This window comes from Colobus angolensis, unplaced genomic scaffold (assembly GCF_000951035.1).
Source record: "Colobus angolensis palliatus isolate OR3802 unplaced genomic scaffold, Cang.pa_1.0 Scaffold281, whole genome shotgun sequence".
Taxonomy (NCBI): domain Eukaryota; kingdom Metazoa; phylum Chordata; class Mammalia; order Primates; family Cercopithecidae; genus Colobus; species Colobus angolensis.
In genome coordinates, this window is record NW_012116055.1 from 156043 (window position 1) to 170225 (window position 14183).

The 14183-nt window shown below is 53.9% G+C and overlaps 1 protein-coding gene across 3 annotated transcripts; it reads left to right on the forward strand.

The window, feature by feature from the left end:
- The first annotated feature begins 855 nt into the window (after positions 1 to 855).
- On the forward strand, positions 856 to 13351 carry NOL6 (nucleolar protein 6 (RNA-associated)). Of its 3 annotated transcripts, XM_011948641.1 has the most exons (26): positions 856 to 1023; positions 2399 to 2605; positions 2691 to 2807; positions 4901 to 5080; positions 5424 to 5592; positions 5742 to 5876; positions 5964 to 6127; positions 6218 to 6338; positions 6523 to 6581; positions 6667 to 6768; positions 6944 to 7059; positions 7221 to 7398; positions 8089 to 8211; positions 8338 to 8486; positions 8610 to 8685; positions 8891 to 9031; positions 9203 to 9320; positions 9406 to 9560; positions 9739 to 9902; positions 10292 to 10444; positions 10677 to 10774; positions 11493 to 11617; positions 11735 to 11824; positions 12224 to 12418; positions 12532 to 12633; positions 12859 to 13351. In XM_011948641.1, exons 1-26 carry the CDS (start codon positions 943 to 945, stop codon positions 13006 to 13008), a joined length of 3468 nt encoding a protein of 1155 aa, XP_011804031.1. In that variant the 5' UTR covers positions 856 to 942; the 3' UTR covers positions 13009 to 13351. The 3 variants fall into 3 exon arrangements, with proteins under 3 accessions (XP_011804031.1, XP_011804033.1, XP_011804032.1); XM_011948642.1 differs by lacking the exon at positions 4901 to 5080 and having other exon boundaries at positions 892 to 1023; positions 6920 to 7059; XM_011948643.1 differs by lacking the exons at positions 8891 to 9031; positions 9203 to 9320; positions 9406 to 9560; ... (5 more) ...; positions 12224 to 12418; positions 12532 to 12633 and having other exon boundaries at positions 12859 to 13337.
- The last annotated feature ends 832 nt before the right edge of the window (positions 13352 to 14183 follow it).

Consider the following 14183-nt stretch of genomic DNA (forward strand, 5'->3'; position numbering starts at 1 on the left):
AATCCCGGTGAAGAGTATATGGGCATTCATTATATTATTCTTGCAACATTTGTTTTATATTTTTAATATTTTAAAAACAGGCCGGGCGCAGTGGCTCAGGCCTGTAATCCCAGCATTTTGGGAGGCCAAAGTGGGCGGGTCACTGGAGGTCAGGACTTTGAGACCAGCTTAGGCATGGGGAAACTCCATCTTTAGTAAAAATACAAAAATTAGCCAGGTGTGATGGCACCCGCCTGTGATCCCAGCTCCTCGGGAGGCTGAGGAACGAAAATCGCTTGAGCCTGGGAGACGGAGGCTGCAGGGCACTGAGATCGTGCCACTGCACTCCAGCCTGCGTGACAGAGCGAGACTACGCGAAAAATAAATAAATTAATAAACAAATAAAATAAAAATAACTAAATTATTTGAAATTGTCATAAGCTAAGTAATAAGTAAAAACTGGAGAAAAGCCATAACAATAATCCGGGAACAAGATAATGTGATGAGCTAAACCTGGCAGTCAAGACACAGAAAACTGATTAAATTCAAGGTATGTTTTGGAGGTAGAACAAGGTTAACTGATAAGGTGTAGTAAATAAAGAAAAAGGGATGAATAACCGTTGTAAACAAACAACCCGACCAAAATGACCAAACTAGCTCCGCCCTTGCCGTTTGGACCCAAGCGAAGGAAGTGAGGAAAACAAGGCGACCGCCTAGCAACCGTCAGGCTTCCGTTCTAGCGTCGCGAAGAGGCCGTAAATCAGAGAAATCCGTTTGGCCCCTCCCCTAAAGGGCTGTCCTTGAGACTGACTGGCCAATGGTAAGCGAGTAGTCGATGGATGATCCAGTAGCTCTGGAGTGGGTGGAGTCCTGAGGAATTGGGATGGGCTGGACTTGGGCCTGGAATTCGGCATTTCCGCCCACGTGGGAAGCCATGCCGTGTAGACCCGGCTAGAATCTGAAATGCGGGAGAGTCCTGGACCCCGAGTGATGGGGCCGGCGCCAGCTGGAGAGCAGCTGTGCGGCGCGATTGTAGAGCCAGAGGTGGGTTAAGGCTTCTGGGAGGAACAGAGGCTCAATGTGCGCTCCTTTGGCTGCAGGGTCCGAGATGGCGGGGCCTGACAGCTTGCCGGTGAAGGCCATGCCGGCGGACCATTTTGGAGGATGTTTCCAGCCTGTGGCACTGAGGCAGGGCTTTCTAGGGGAAATGGAACCTGGCAGTATTTGGTTAGAAGCAGTGAAGCCAGTAGAGCCTCTGCTCCCTTCTGGAAATCTGCACCTCAAAGTCGAAGAGACCCACATTTGGGTCGTTTCCTTAACTTGGTCGTCCTTGACGATAAGCGGGATCTTCCTCCCTCCACAGAGCTTGTGTCCAGTTCTGTGCTCCCCGCTGTAGCGGAGGGCATACGGTGCCTCTCCCGGAGCGCTCCAGTAAGGCTTTCTGGGGTGAGAGGGATCGTGGAGGGTATGGGCCTACGGCTGTAAGGGAAGAGGTTTGGGATCCTGCACACTTGCCTTTGAAGCCTGCTCATGGTATGGGTGTACCAGTTGTGGAACCTCGAGTGAGCAGTGGGACTTCAGGTATCTTCAAGAATTATTTTGAGGATTTAATGACTGGCTAAATGTATCCTCTGGAGTCCAGTCTGTTCTAGCTCCTTCCATCAGTGAGTACTTAGTATATACTGAGGCAGTCAGGGCTTCCTTGAGGAGATGGAACCTGGCAGGATTTGGTTGGAGCGAGAATGGAAAAGACATTTGAGAAGTCCCAGGCCTATATCAGCAGAAGAGGAAACTTCCTGAAAATACAAGGGACTTGGGCATTACTTAGGGCAGGGCCCAGTCAGCTTCTTTTTATTTTTATTTTTTGAGACAGTCTTGCTCTGTTGCCCAGGCTAGAGTGCAGTGGCATGATCTCAGCTCACTTCAGCCTCTGTCTCCTGGATTCAAGTGATTCTCCTGCCTCAGTCTCCCGAGTAGCTGAGATTACAGGCATGTGCCACCACACTCGGCTAATTTTTGTATTTTTAATTCAGACAGGGTTTCCCCATGTTGGCCAGGCTGGTTTCGAACTCCTGACTTCACCTGATCCGCCCACCTCAGCCTCCCAAAGTGCTGGGATTACAGGCATTAGCCACCGTGTCCGACCTGGGCCCAGTCAGCTTCTGTCCCTACCAATTCCAAACAGAGCTCCATGCTTGTGGTGTCAGGTAGACACAAGAGCTCTTAAGGAATTTTCGGTTCGGCACTCAGTAATGTTCCTCGAAGTAACGATTCTCGTGAGTTTTACAAAATCTGACTGCTATTCGAAAGAGGGACAGTGCAGGTGAAGCCTTTACCCACAACCTATCATGGTGGCATTTTAGGCAGCAGATGCTAGATGTCTATTACCTCACAATGGCTTCTCCCTCACTGGTCACAGGTGATGGAACCAGCCCTGGGAGGCACAGGCAAAGAGAGGAAGAAGGCATTCTCTAGGAAGCGTACATTGGCTGAGCCTCCAGCGAAGGGCCTCCTGCAGCCAGTGAAGCTCAGCCGGGCAGAACTGTACAAGGAGCCTACCAATGAGGAGCTTAATCACCTTCGGGAGACTGAGATCTTGTTCCACTCCAGCTTGCTTCGTTTACAGGTACTGTTGAGTGTCTGGGGCTTTTGTTCGAGGGGTGTACCTGGGACCCTGAGGCTGATGGACTGTTTTCTACCCTCTCTTACAGGTAGAGGAGCTACTAAAGGAAGTAAGGCTGTCAGAGAAGAAGAAGGATCGGATTGATGCCTTCCTACGGGAGGTCAACCAGCGGGTTGTGAGGGTGCCCTCAGTCCCTGAGACAGAGGTAAGCAAATGGCCTGGGGAACTGGGAAGCACAAAAGAGACCTCCGGGGGGGTGTATCAAACAGTGGCCTTGCTGTTACTCTCTTTAAGGGTTGGGGTGCAGGGAGGTCATTCTCACAGCAAGGAAGCTTAGCTGGGAGCGTGGTCATTTGTGTATTCATTCAGCAAGTACTTACATGCGTTGCAGTATTTGTGTTCTTAGAACATATCAGTAAATAGCCTATGTTCTAATGTTGAGGTTATAGTTAATAGATAAGCATGACAGGTCAACTCTATGGCAATGTTAGAATGTGGTAAACACTGGAAAAAGGAAAAAGTAGGACAAGCAATGTAAGGGGATTGGGAGTGTTAGAGGATGGGTGTGGTTTACAAATGTAAATGGGGTGTTCACAAAGTAGGCCTTATTGAAGTGACATTTGTGTAAAGACTTGAAGTAGGTGAGTCAGCTATATAGATATCTAAGGGAATGAAAGCATTCCAGGAAGGGGGAACAGCCAGTACAAAATCACAAAGGCAGAATTGTTCCAGGTACATTCCTTGGAATGAATGAGGAAGATAGAAGGAGATGAGTTCAGAAAGGTGATGGGGAAAGGCAGCATATCATGCATTGCATTGTGTCCCGAAATAAGGACTTTGGCTGTTGCTCTGGGTGAGATGGGGAGCCACTGCTGGGTTTTATTTTGCAGAGCACTGATGCCCTCTGACGTTTATTTTTATTTTTTTTTTTTTTGAGACGGAGTCTCGCTCTGTCGCCCAAACTGGAGTGCAGTGGCCAGATCTCAGCTCACTGCAAGCTCCGCCTTTCGGGTTCACACCATTCTACTGCCTCAGCCTCCCGAGTAGCTGGGACTACAGGCGCCCGCCACCACGCCAGGCTAACTTTTTTTGTATTTTTAGTAGAAATGGGGTTTCGCTGTGTTAGCTGGTATGGTGTCCATCTCCTATCCTTCGGCCTCCCAAAGTGCTGGGATTACAGGCGTGAACCACCGCGCCTGGCCCCTCTGACGTTTAAAAGTTCACCTTTTTTTTTTTGAGACACAGTCTGGCTCTTTTCCACCAGGCTGGAGTGCAATGGTGCGGTTTCGGTTCACTGCAGCCTCTGCCCCTCCTGTTTAAGCGATTCTCCTGCCTTAGCCTCCTGAGTAGCTGGGATTACCACACCCAGCTAATGTTTTTTTGTATTTTTAGTAGAGATGGGGTTTCACCATGTTGGCTAGGCTGATCTCGAACTCCTGACCTCAGGTAATCTGCTTGCCTCGGCCTCCCAAAGTGCTGGGATTACAGGTGTGAGCCACTGCACCTGGCCTAAAAAGTTCACTTTTCCAGCCTTAAAAAGTTTAGTTTTAGAAAAATTTACTCCAGCTATTGTGTCAAAAGTAGAATGGAGAGGGACAACGATGAGATTAGGGAGACCAGTTAGGAACTAATCTAGGCACTAAGAAATGATGGCTCCTCAAACTAGGGAGGAAAGTAAAGAAGTGATCCTTTTTTTTTTTTTTTAATTTTTTTCTCTCTCTGTTTTAAAAAATTTTCTTTTTAGAGAAGTGATCCATTTCTGAATACATTTTGGTAGTAAAATGGGTATTCTTTTTTTTTTTTTTGAGACAAAGTCTCGCTCTGTAGCGCAGGCTGGAGTGCAGTGGCGCAATCTCGACCTTGGCTCACTGCAAGCTCTGCCTTCCGGGTTCACGCCATTCTCCTGCCTCAGCCTCCTGAGTAGCAGGGACTATAGACGCCTGCCACCATGCCCGGCTAATTTTTTGTATTTTTAGTAGAGACAGGGTTTCACTGTGATCTCGATCTCCTGACCTCGTGATCCGCCCACTTCGGCCTCCCAAAGTGCTGGGATTACAAGTGTGAGCCACCGCGCCCGGCCATAAAATGGGTATTCTTAACAGAGATGAGTTAAGGTGATTTAAGTGGTTTTGGCTTGAGAAACTCATATGGAGTTGTCTTAGCAAGGAAGACATAGTTATGGGAAGATTGGGAGTTTGGTTTCAAACATACCGATGTGTTAAGATGTCTTCTAGACATACAGGGCACATGTGAGGAAGGCAGTTGAATCAGTATGTGTCCCTGTCTCTGCCCCCACAGCTCACTGACCAGGCATGGCTCCCAACTGGGGTTCGAGTGCCCCTCCACCAAGTGCCCTATGCCGTGAAGGGCTGTTTCCGCTTCCTGCCCCCAGCCCAGGTTACTGTTGTGGGCAGCTACCTTCTGGGCACCTGCATCCGGCCAGACATCAATGTGGATGTGGCACTGACCATGCCCAGGGTAAGGTCCAGGGTTTAGGGAATAGAGGCCCACCACCTGACTACCTACAAATCCTGGATCCCCTTTCTTATCTGCTGCTTGCCAGGGGATTGAAGTCTGAATTCTAAATCAGAAGAGCAGACCATTGCAAGCATCCTGAAGGCAACTTAGATCCCTTGGGCCAGTTGCTGTCCTTTTGGAACTTTGCCCTCCTGATATGAGAACTGGGCATAGTGTTACTAACTATGGCTCAGGCACTTCTGTCAGCAGAGGAGCCCTGGTACTCTCACCTTGGCTTCACCTTGGCCCATAGCTCCACAAGCACTTATGTGCCTGGCCTTCTCTTCTCCCCTGGCCCCTCCAGGAAATCCTACAGGACAAGGACGGGCTGAACCAGCGCTACTTCCGCAAGCGTGCCCTCTACCTGGCCCACTTGGCTCACCACCTGGCCGAGGACCCCCTCTTTGGCAGTGTTTGCTTCTCCTACACAAATGGCTGCCACCTGAAACCCTCACTGTTGCTGCGGCCACGTGGTGAGAGGCACACATTGGGCTGAGGGCATAGCATGGGGTGGTAAATCTGGAGGAGGAGGCACAGAGGCCTCAAGTATGGGAGGACAGGATGGGGAGCCCTCTGACTCCAAGGGCTCCTGTAGAGTCTCAGCACCTGCTGTTTCTGCCAGGGAAGGATGAGCGCCTGGTCACTGTACGTCTGCATCCGTGCCCTCCACCTGATTTCTTCCGCCCGTGCCGCTTGCTGCCAACCAAGAACAATGTGCGCTCTGCCTGGTACCGAGGGCAGAGTGCTGCAGGTGATGGTGAGCAGGCCCTGGTGTTTGAGGTGGAGCTGGAGGGAAGAGGTGTGGGGGACTTTCCCTCTCATGGCTTCCCTTTTCATCCCGCAGGTAGCCCAGAGCCCCCTACCCCCCACTACAATACATGGGTCCTTCAGGATACAGCTCTCGAGTCCCATTTGCAGCTCCTGTCAACCATGCTGGGTTCAGCCCAGGGCCTGAAGGATGGCGTGGCACTTCTGAAGGTCTGGCTGCGGCAGCGGGAGCTGGACAAGGTAAGTTGGGGGTAGCCCAGCCTCCCTACCTGAGTGCCTGTGTGATGGGTAGGTTCTGACTTCAGGCCCCTCTCCCTCTGTCTCTTTCAGGGCCAGGGTGGGTTTACTGGGTTCCTTGTCTCCATGCTTGTTGTCTTCCTTGTGTCTACACGCAAGATCCATACCACCATGAGTGGCTACCAGGTCCTGAGAAGCGTCTTGCAGTTTCTGGGTGAGGCAACTAGGTGGGGAAAGGCCAGGGGTTCTACTCCTTCTGGGAATCCTTATCTTAGCAGGGGTCGTTTGGTTTTTTGCCATCAGACAGATGAGCAAACTGAATCAGCTGAGGGAGGGTGTCATTAAGGACTGGGTCCCCAGAAGGGGATACCTTCTAATATACTTGTGGTTCACTTCAGCCACTACAGACCTGACAGTCAACGGGATAAGTTTATGCCTCAGCTCAGATCCCTCTTTGGTAAGTTGGAGAAGGGCCAGGTATATGCCAGGAGGCCTGCAAGTGAGGTGCCAATCCTGACCTGCTTCTCTCTACACCCCCCAAGCCGGCCCTGGCTGACTTCCACCAAGCCTTCTCCGTTGTCTTCCTGGACTCCTCAGGCCGTCTCAACCTCTGTGCTGATGTCACTGCCTCTACTTACCACCAGGTACCAATGGGCCCCCAATCTGTGTTCCCCTGATGTCCCAGCCCAGACTCTGTCCCTTTTGCAAGTACCAGAACCCCAGAAACTCCTCTTCAAAGAGGTAAGTTTAGGGCATGTCTCCGGGTCTAAACCCTTGGATCAGTGAAGGGCACAGGGATGGTCCGTTCTGTGGCTCCAGGTGCAGTATGAGGCGCGGCTGTCTATGACGTTGCTGGACAGCAGAGCTGACAATGGGTTCCACCTGCTGTTGATGACTCCCAAACCCATGATCCGGGCTTTCGACCACGTCCTGCAGTGAGTTTAGGGGCGACAGGGTATATTGGCGGGTCCTGTCTCTTTGAGGCTACAGACGTGGGGCAAACGTCTTCAGACAGATGCTCAGATCATTCAGGGAGGAGGTGGTACTAGAGACCAGCAACCTGATTACTCCTCTTTGGCCCTCTGTACCCCTCCAGTCTCCATCCACTGAGTCGCCTGCAGGCAGCGTGCCACCGGCTGAAGCTCTGGCCAGAGCTGCAGGACAATGGGGGGGACTATGTCTCAGCTGCTCTGGGCCCCCTGACCACCCTCCTGGAGCAGGGCCTGGGGACTCGGCTGAACCTCCTGGCTCACTCTCGACCTCCAGTCCCAGAGGTGAGGTGGTGTAGGTTGGGGAGTTTGGGTGTGAGTTGGGCTGGATCCAGGGTCCCAAGAGACACAAAGGACACTCCTTTGTGTGTCGAGAGTCTCGCTGACACTCCCATCCTCTACCCAGACTGCAGCAGCAGCACCCAGCCTTCTCTGGTGTGGCACGGCTGGCCAAGCGGTGGGTGCGTGCCCAGCTTCTTGGTGAGGGTTTCACTGATGAGAGCCTGGATCTGGTGGCCGCTGCCCTTTTCCTGCACCCTGAGCCCTTCACCCCTCCCAGGGACATGCCATTCCTCTAGCTAGGTGTTTCTTTTTTTTTTTTTTTTTGAGGCGGAGTCTCGCTCTGTCGCCCGGACTGGAGTGCAGTGGCCAGATCTCAGCTCACTGCAAGCTCCGCCTCCTGGGTTTACGCCATTCTCCTGCCTCAGCCTCCCGAGTAGCTGGGACTACAGGCGCCCGCCACCTCGCCCGGCTAGTTTTTGTATTTTTAGTAGAGACGGGGTTTCACCGTGTTAGCCAGGATGGTCTCGATCTCCTGACCTCGTGATCCGCCCGTCTCGGCCTCCCAAAGTGCTGGGATTACAGGCTTGAGCCACCACGCCCGGCCAGCTAGGTGTTTCTACCTAGCTAGAAAGTAGGTTTCTAGGCCAGGCTGGAGGATGGGAAGACTGAGCTCAGCATTTTGAAATCTTGCAGTGGGGCATCAGCCAAGATCCACCAAAGCACAAAGACTCTGGGACCCTGACCCTGGGACTCCTTCTACGGCCTGAGGGACTCACCAGCATTCTTGAGCTGGGTCCAGAGGCAGACCAGCCTGAGGTGAGAGACCCCAGCATGTACACTGGAAGGAGTGGGGCGGCTCTTCCCCATGGCACCTGGACCAAAGTCAGGAGGGTCCACAGAGCCCTTCCTTCCCCAGCTCTACTACCACCCTTGCCTCCTCAGGCTGCTAAATTCCGCCAGTTCTGGGGATTCCGCTCGGAGCTTCGGCGTTTCCAGGACGGAGCCATTCGGGAAGCTGTGGTCTGGGAGGCAGCCTCTATGTCCCAGAAGCGCCTTATTCCCCACCAGGTGGTCACTCACCTCTTGGCACTGTGAGTGTTGGCATCTGGATTCCAGGAGGCAGTGTGGGCTGGGGAGCCTTTCAGGGGTCTGGCCCAGGCAGTTGAGCAAGAACATAGCCCCAAAATTTCTCACTGTCTGTGCCTCTTTTTCAGCCATACCGACATCCCAGAAACCTGCGTCCACTATGTGGGGGGCCCCCTGGATGCACTTATCCAAGGCCTGAAAGAGGTAAGGGTCTTGGGGTCAAGGCTAGTGATTGTAGAGTAGTAATCCGTCTGTGGAGAGAGAGTTCTTTCCGCCTCAGCCAGCTTGCACTTCCTGGCATGTCCAGCAGGCGGCGGTGCTGGCTCTGCTGCAGCCTGAGCTGGGGCAGAATCCAGGTGAAGCTGGCCTTCTGTAGGGTCCATCCTCCTGACCGTCTTCTCCCTCTCAGACCTCCAGCACAGGCGAGGAGGCCCTGGCAGTGGCGGTATGTTGCTATGACGACCTCAGTCGCCTACTGTGGGGGCTAGAGGGTCTCCCACTGACCGTGTCGGCTGTTCAGGGAGCTCACCCAGTGCTGCGCTACACAGAGGTGAGGTGCAACGGTGCAGGTGACCTTTCTGCTTAGTAACCCCACCTCTGCTCCAGTCACCCAGTAGCCCCACCTCTGCTCCAGTCACCCAGTACTCCCTGCTTCTAACTCCTGACTCTGGGCACTCCCTCCCAGTCCCAGGCCCCTTCCTCAGCCCCCCTTCTTCCACAGGTGTTCCCACCAACTCCAGTCCGACCAGCCTTCTCCTTCTATGAGCCTCTGCAGGAGCGTTCCTCACTGCTGCCCCGGCTCGATAAGCCCTGTCCAGCGTATGTGGAGCCCATGATCGGTAAGAGGGCCCTTGGGAGGGAGTGGGAGGGATGGTTCCAGCTCCAGGCCACAGTATGAGACCTCTGACGACTCTTCTCCATCAGTGGTCTGTCACCTGGAGGGCAGTGGCCAGTGGCCACAGGACGCTGAGGCCGTGCAGCGGGTCCGAGCTGCCTTTCAGCTGCGCCTAGCAGAGCTGTTGACACAACAGCATGGTCTGCAGTGTCGTGCCACTGCCACACACACGGATGTCCTCAAGGTTAGGCTGGTGCAGGCAGATATGTCCCCGGGGCGGGGGGGCGGTGCACCAGGGATGTCAGGGCGTGGAAGAAGACACCCCTTTGGGTACCACGCCGGGGAATAGGACTGTAGGCCACAGAGTACTCCCGGGGTCCTGGGTTGACACATCCTTCTCTTTCCGTACCTTCTTCCAACAGGATGGATTTGTGTTTCGGATTCGCGTGGCCTATCAGCGGGAGCCCCAGATCCTGAAGGAGGTGCAGAGCCCAGAGGGGATGATCTCACTGAGGGACACACCTGCCTCCCTCCGCCTTGAGAGAGACACAAGGCAGTTGCCACTGCTCACTAGTGCCCTGCATGGGTAAGGCCACTGACACAGCTTCTTCCTGTCTGTAGGCCCCCTCCTGCCCCCATTCTCCTCGCCTAGCCACCTGTCTCTCTGGGGGACAGATGGTATCATAGTTAGGGGTATGAGTTCTGGAGTCCGGCAGGTCTTGGAATCCTGGCTCTGCCACTTACTGACTGTGACCCTATGGTCAGATTTTCCTCTTTGGTCCCTATGTTCCTCATCTGTAAGATGGAAATAACACTAGGATCAACTTCTTGGAGCGTTTGTTAAGAGAACATGAGATTACATATGTAACCTATTATCACTGAGGCTGGCCTTGGGTAGGGCTGGATGAACAGTGGCGGTGGCGGGGTGGGACCCTGGGCGCCTGAGTCTCGCTGACACTCCCCTCCTCTACCCAGACTGCAGCAGCAGCACCCAGCCTTCTCTGGTGTGGCACGGCTGGCCAAGCGGTGGGTGCGTGCCCAGCTTCTTGGTGAGGGTTTCACTGATGAGAGCCTGGATCTGGTGGCCGCTGCCCTTTTCCTGCACCCTGAGCCCTTCACCCCTCCCAGGTGATTCCCTCCACTTTTTCCCTAGCTGAGAAGTTCCCTTGGGGCCAGCTATCATCCTTCATGCTGCACCCTAAGTTTACATGGGAATGGGTTGTTGAGCAAGTGGCAGAAGGAGTTCTAAGATGCCCTGTCCCTCCCCAGTCCACACCAGAGGGTCTGAGCTCCGTAGCCTGAGGGAAGCCTGGGGATATGTGGCTGGGCCCCGGATTCTTTACTTACTCCAGCCCTTTAGTTCCCCCCAGGTTGGCTTCCTTCGATTCCTTTACTTGGTATCAACGTTTGATTGGAAGAATAACCCCCTCATTGTCAACCTCAACAATGAGCTCACTGGTAAGTGGCAGAACAGGGATCAGACTGCTGGAAGATCTGCCTTTATGGATTGCAGGCAAGGGTTTCCCGGACAGTGTCAGGTTTTCTCTGTGCCTTCCCAGCCCCAGATGTCTAAGCCTGACATGAAGAAGAGGTCCAGGTAAACAGCCTGCCCATTATGACATGATTTGCTCTTAACTGTCAGAGACAGAATGATAGGGTGGGAAGCAAGCTACCCACTGGGGGACTGTGGAAGGAAGAGGAGAATAGAAGGGGAATCCTGAATGCCAGGTGAGCAGTATTAGGGCATGGAACTAGGAAGTGTAGCATAGATACTCAGACCTCTTGGTGGGGGTGGGAATGGTGATTTCTGGTTGTAGCATGAGGCACTCCTGGTCTCTGCAGAGAGCAGGGTGTCAGGTTCCTAATTCTCCAGGTGTGTGGAAGCCCATAGTGGAAGGGGGCCAGGGGCAAGACTCAGCTTGTGCAGGCCCGGAAACCAGACTGGGGGTGCCAAGCAGTGGAAAATTCTGCCTCTGGGCTGAGGTTGGGAGATTAATGCCCCACCCAGTAGAGGCAAATGCAATGTCCCTTTCGTCACCTTTGCCACTTATTGGTGGGGGTTGTTGAAAAATACCTCTGATGAGCAGCTGTTGGGGGCACCATAGGAGGACCTGGGGCAGTAGAGGGTGTCTTACAGGGAGGAGCAGGCTGACCCAGGACCCATTCTTGTCTCTAGTGGAGGAGCAGGTGGAGATCCGCAGTGACTTTCTGGCAGCTCGGGCACAACTCCCCGTCATGGTCATTGTTACCCCCCAAGACCGAAAGCACTCTGTGTGGACACAGGATGGACCCTCAGCCCAGGTTCAGCCCCATACCTGCCCCCTAATGTGTGGTTTTCTTCCCAAGGAAAAAACAGGCCCAGCCTGAGCTGGGAGAGACCCACTGTCAGTTCCAGTCTGATGTGTCTGTACCCCGCAGATCCTGCAGCAGCTTGTGGTCCTGGCAGCTGAAGCCCTGCCCATGTTAGAGAAGCAGCTCATGGATCCCCGGGGGCCTGGGGACATCAGGGTACGCTTCTGACCAGCAGTCACTCCAGGGCCTCTGGGGATTCTGTCTTTGGAAGTTCAGCGTTCGGGGATCTCACAGGAGGCCAGGTCCCCTTGTTTGGTGAGACTGAACAGAGGAGGTGTTGAAGCTGCTGTGGTGCCTGGGGTGGCAGAGCCTGGGGAACCTGGGTTCCGTCTGGGTCTCCTGTTTCTAGTAGCCTGTGCTCTTCCTGCCAGGCTATGCAACAGCTGCTTCCTCTGTGGGTCTTGGTGTTTCAGTCTTCAGATGGGCAGGTGGGCCCATAGTGGGTGGTCAGATGAAAGTGAAGGAGGAGGAAACCAAGGTGGTCATATGGAGAGGTTTGTGGTTCAGTTCCTCAGTCAAGGGGTCCTGCTGACCACTCCTTCTCCCCTTCCTTAGACAGTGTTCCGGCCACCCTTGGACATTTACGATGTGCTGATTCACCTGTCTCCTCGCCATATCCCGCGGCACCGCCAGGCCGTGGACTCGCCAGCTGCCTCCTTCTGCCGGGGCCTGCTCAGCCAGCCGGGGCCCTCATCCCTGATGCCTGTGCTGGGCTACGATCCTCCTCAGCTCTATCTGATGCAGCTCAGGGTTGGTCCTAAACAGCTGAATGACCCTGGGGAGGGGACTTCCAGGTGAAGCCGAGGCTATGGAGGAGCTCTTAAGTGCCTGCCTATAATCTTCTCTGTTCTGTCCCTTTCTAGGAGGCCTTTGGGGATCTGGCCCTTTTCTTCTATGACCAGCATGGTGGAGAGGTGATTGGTGTCCTCTGGAAGCCCACCAGTTTCCAGCCCCAACCCTTCAAGGTGTGCTGGCTGCTGACAGCCGTGTTCCTGAGTGTGTGCACGTGGTTCTGTGTGGGTATGCATGTCTGTGTGTAGTCTGTCCTATGGGCAAACCCGTGTCAGGTGAGGACGTGGAGTGCATGGGCTTGCGTTTCTATCCCCACCACCCCCACTCTGCACCCAGCCTGGTGTCTCTGGGTGTGCTGTTGTGACCCTCAATCCACATCTCTTCTCTGATTTCCCCAGGCCTCCAGCACAAAGGGGCGCATGGTGATGTCTCGAGGTGGGGAGCTGGTAATGGTGCCCAATGTAGAAGCAATCCTGGAGGACTTTGCTGTGCTGGGTGAAGGCCTGGTGCAGACTGTGGAGGCCCGAAGTGAGAGGTGGACTGTGTGATCCCAGCCTTGGAGCAAGCTGTAGATGGACAGCAGGACATTCGACCTCTAGAGCATGATGTCAGTGGGATGACCTCCACTCTCCTTGGACATGAACCCCCCATGGAGGGCCTGCTGGCTGAACATGCTGAATCATCTCCAACAAAGCCTAGCCCCAACTTTCTCTCTGATGCTCCAGCTTTGGTGCAGGGGCATGGTGGCCCATGTAGTCTCCTGGGCCTGACCATCCCAGAAGAGGAGTGGGAGCCGGCTCAGAGAAGGAACTGAACCCAGGAGATCCATCCAGCTATTAGCCCTGGGCCTGGACCTTCCCCCAATTTCCCACTCCTTTCTTTTTTTCTTTTTTTTGAGACGGAGTCTGGCTCTGTCTCCCAGGCTGGAGTGCAGTGGCCGGATCTCAGCTCACTGCAAGCTCCGCCTCTCGGGTTTACGCCATTCTCCTGCCTCAGCCTCCGGAGTAGCTGGGACTACAGGCGCCCGCCACCTCGCCCGGCTAGTTTTTTTTTGTATTTTTAGTAGAGACGGGGTTTCACCATGTTAGCCAGGATGGTCTCGATCTCCTGACCTCGTGATCCGCCCGTCTCGGCCTCCCAAAGTGCTGGGATTGCAGGCTTGAGCCACCGCGCCCGGCCCCCACTCCTTTCTTAGTCTTCTTCCAGAAACAGAGAAGGGGATGTGTGCCTGGGAGAGGCTGTGTCTCCTTCCTACTGTCAGGACCTGTGCCTGGACTTAGCATGCCCTTCAAAGAGTCACATCACCAATGCTGAGCAGTGGAAAGGGGCTATATGTGTATGAATAGACCACATTGAAGGAGCACAGTGCCCTCCTGTGTTGATGCCACTTCCCAGGGTGGAGACAGTGGAAAAGAACTGAGGACAGGAAAGGGTTGGGTAGGTCAAGGGGTCGGGGGACTGGTAGTCCCCCAATCTTGGAGAGGTGCAAAAAGCACTGGGTGCTACCCGCTGGCTGCATCTGCCCTGGCTGTTTGTCCGTTCTTGTCACAAACTACCACTACTACATACCTGCAGTGGGGTTGCAGAGATGAGGGAGACTCAATTCTTGCTCCCCAAGAGCTACCAGGGCCCAAGGAAGAGAATGCTGCCTCGTTTCAGTCTAGTCTACACCCCCTTTCTGGCGGCCTCTCCACTTCCTGTAATTCTGGCTGTTTTTCTAGAC